The 3,278-nt window shown below is 61.0% G+C and overlaps 2 protein-coding genes across 2 annotated transcripts in view; both read left to right on the forward strand.

Moving 5' to 3' along the window:
• Positions 1–1,601, forward strand: part of PTSG_11915 (uncharacterized protein) — a gene marked incomplete at both ends in the record, with an annotated part of 4,372 nt that extends 2,771 nt beyond the window's left edge. Inside the window, 2 exons of the mRNA XM_004996174.1 lie at positions 37–231; positions 255–1,601. Coding sequence (XP_004996231.1) covers positions 37–231; positions 255–1,601 — 1,542 coding nt within the window. The remainder of the gene's footprint in view (positions 1–36; positions 232–254) is intronic.
• Positions 1,602–2,011: 410 nt separating this feature from the next.
• Positions 2,012–3,278, forward strand: part of PTSG_11916 (uncharacterized protein) — a gene marked incomplete at both ends in the record, with an annotated part of 6,179 nt that continues 4,912 nt past the window's right edge. Inside the window, one exon of the mRNA XM_004996175.1 lies at positions 2,012–3,196. Within this exon, the coding sequence (XP_004996232.1) occupies positions 2,012–3,196 (1,185 nt within the window). The remainder of the gene's footprint in view (positions 3,197–3,278) is intronic.

Genomic DNA, 3,278 nt, shown 5'->3' on the forward strand with positions numbered 1-3,278 from the left:
AAGCTCCTGCATGCAGTCCATCTCAACGCCAAGAAGGACGCAGTTGCCGCGTTCCAGTCTTTCCTGCGCGAGACCAAGCTCCCCATCTCACCCACAACAACAGCACTCCAGACGGATTCCGATGCCATCTTCCTCGGAGCTGACTTCCAGGCCATCGTCAAGAAGCACCTGAAGCAGCACCAGCAGTCCCCGCCGTACACCCAGGCGCAGAACGGCATCGTCGAGCGACAGGTGCGCACCCTCTCCAACAACAGCACCACCACCATGAACTTACAACACTTGACGCATCGTACTGGAGCCTCGCCTGCAACCACGCCCTCCACATCCTCAACAACATGCCTCGCCCTTCCCTCCACGGCAAGACACCGCTACAAATTGTCACGGGCTCGCTGCCCAAGCACGTGCCACAGCTGCACGTCTTCGGGCAGCCGGCCGTCGTCCACATCAGCACACAGCGCGGACGCCTGCAGCCCAAGGGTCGTCGAGGCATCTACGTCGGCTACAACAGCAGCAGCAACAGCCACCTCGTCTACTTCGCAGACACAAACACCGTTGTGTCCTCCATCCACGTCCGCTTCCTTCCCTTCTCCAAGGCCGATGATGTCGTGGATGAGGGGGAGGAGCAAGTGCAGACATCCACAACATCGTCCATGCTCCAGCTTCCCAGTGCACGTGACAGCAGCAACAGCACCACTGACGGTGAGCCACCAACGGTTCACATCGACGAGGAGCAGGACGAGGATGTCGAGACAGACTTCCTGCTCACGGACTTTGACACCAACAGCAGCAGCGACACCAACGACGCCAACTACGACCCCGACACAACAGATGCAAGCGACACCGAGGCAGGCGCGTTCACAGCAAGCAGCAGCGACCACACCAGCCTCACGGAGCCTGCAAGCATCAAGCAGGCACTTAAGAGCCAGCAACGCAAGCAGTGGACTCAGGCATGCTTGGAGGAGATCGGAGCGATGGAGCGCAACGGCGTCATCAAGCTCATCCCACGCAGCGCCGTGCCACGGCAGCACACGCCTCTCAAGTCGCGCTTCATCTTCAAGGTGAAGCGTGACGCTGAGGGCGCGCCGACGCGCTTCAAGGCACGCTGGGTCGCCAAGGGCTTCAGCCAGCGACCGGGCATCGACTTCCACCAGACCTACGCCCCAACACCAACAGCCAAGACCATCCTCACTGTGCTCGCCGTCTCCCTGCAACGACAGCACCAGCTGCACCAGCTCGACTTCAAGTCGGCTTACCTGCAGGCTGATCTCAAGGAGGAGCTGTACATGGAGCTGCCGCCGCACTTCACCGACATCGGCGACGGCGCTCAACGCTACGCGGGCAAGGTGTGCCGGCTGCTCAAGCCGCTCTACGGTCTCAAGCAAGCTGGCCGTGCATGGGCCAAGAAGCTGCACACCTTAATCAAGACCAACGGATGGGCGCAAAGCAACGTCGACGCTTGCCTCTTCACCAAGCTCCACGACGACGGACAGCGCACATGGATCATCACGTACGTCGACGACCTCATCATCAGCGGCAGCAGCGAGCGCCACATCCGTGCCTGCAAGCAGCAGATCAAGGAGAGCTTCGAGGCTGAGTGTTGACAGGCAAGTCCTGTCTGCTGAGTCATCATTGACCTCCCTTCTTCACGACACCACAAATTTGCATTCACCTCTCTTGTGTTCTGGAATGTTCACGTGATTTCCCTCCAACCTGTTGCACGTGCAGTGTTTAGCTTGTGTGGTTGCTCGATGTTACATGTTCTTGCATAACACACCACATAACCACACAACTCTCAACAAACACTGCCACGTCACCACTTTGCGTTGTGGACAATTCTTGTCTTCTGCCCTGTTTCTTTCTGTTGGAGTGTTCATTCATCCTACATCCTTGTTTGCTTCACAACTCAAGTAAACACACACAACTTCCTCTTGCCAAGACAATCTCCCACACAACACACAGCACACTCTGCACACACACACACACACAAGTCTCCAACAACAGCACCACCACCATGAACTTACAACAGATTATGAGACCCAGTTCAATTAGCGCAGACGGCATCAAGGTCTTCGCTGGCGCTGAGCAGGATGCCAACCTCTTCTTCATCACCGTCGAGGCCAAGCTCATCGCCGCTGGCATCGACGCTGGCATCATCGCCGAGGGTGGTGCTGACCACCAAGGAGACGGGCAGGCTCCAGCAGCTGCCTCATCGCCGAGCCCAAGCACCCACGGTGCTTCGGGTCCCCGCACTCGCTCCCGCGCTCAACGCGGCCCTCGCCGCACTGGCGCCCGCCACGACGTGGCGGACCATGATGACGACGATGACGAGGGCGATGGCGACGACCACGGCGCTCAGCCATCTTCCTCCTCTTCCTCTCTCCATTCTTCGGCCACTCCGAGCGGAGGAGCGCAGGTGGCGTCCCGAGCCTCTGGCCTGCTGGATCCCCGTGATCCACAGGTTGACGCAGCCATCTTCGCGTTCCTCCTTGGCGTCCTGACGGGACACCCGCTGCGGCTGGCCATCACCGACAACCGTGGCCGCTCCGGTGTGCTTGCGCTGCGCCGCCTCCGCGAGCGCTACATCCGCAGCGGCAAGGACCACGTGAGTCGCCTCAGGCAGCAGCTCTCTTCGACCACCTGGTTGCCCACGGACACCGTCGACACGTTCATGTCCCGCATCACGGACATCAACTCGCAGCTCCTCGCTGCCGGCGTGTCCATCCCGGAGGACGACCTGCGCACCCTCGTCCGCAACGAACTCCCCGCAGAGTTTGATGTGGCGATGCGGTTCATGGAGCGCGAGGACCCGCCGCCATCGCTGTCCAAGATGACGGCGGACCTCATCCAGGAAGAGCGCCGCCTGCATCGTCCAAAGAAGCGCACGCCCGTGCTCGCCATCGGCGGGCCAAGCCCCGGCTCCTTCGCTGCATCGCCGATGCACGCTGGCACGTCGCCCTCCGACACGAGCGGTGGACCATGCTGTCCACCTGCAGAGCGCGTGACTTGCGCGTTCTGCAACTTCCGCGGCCACTGCGCGCAGCAGTGCCGCAAGCTGCAGGCGGCCAAGCGCTACCACGTCATCGACTTGCGGCAGATCCTGGCTACGCTTCGCAACCACGGCAACGGCAACGGCAAGCGGCCAGGATCCTCTCGCCCACAGCACGGACGAGCAGCTCTATTCAAGAAGGCGGCCGTCGTCAGCCACGGCCCTCAGCGCGTGGAGACCTTCGCCATCCACCACGATGCCCTCATGCTGCAGCCCGAGGGCGAGGAGGAGG

This window comes from Salpingoeca rosetta, assembly GCF_000188695.1.
Source record: "Salpingoeca rosetta unplaced genomic scaffold supercont1.6, whole genome shotgun sequence".
Lineage (NCBI taxonomy): Eukaryota > Choanoflagellata > Craspedida > Salpingoecidae > Salpingoeca > Salpingoeca rosetta.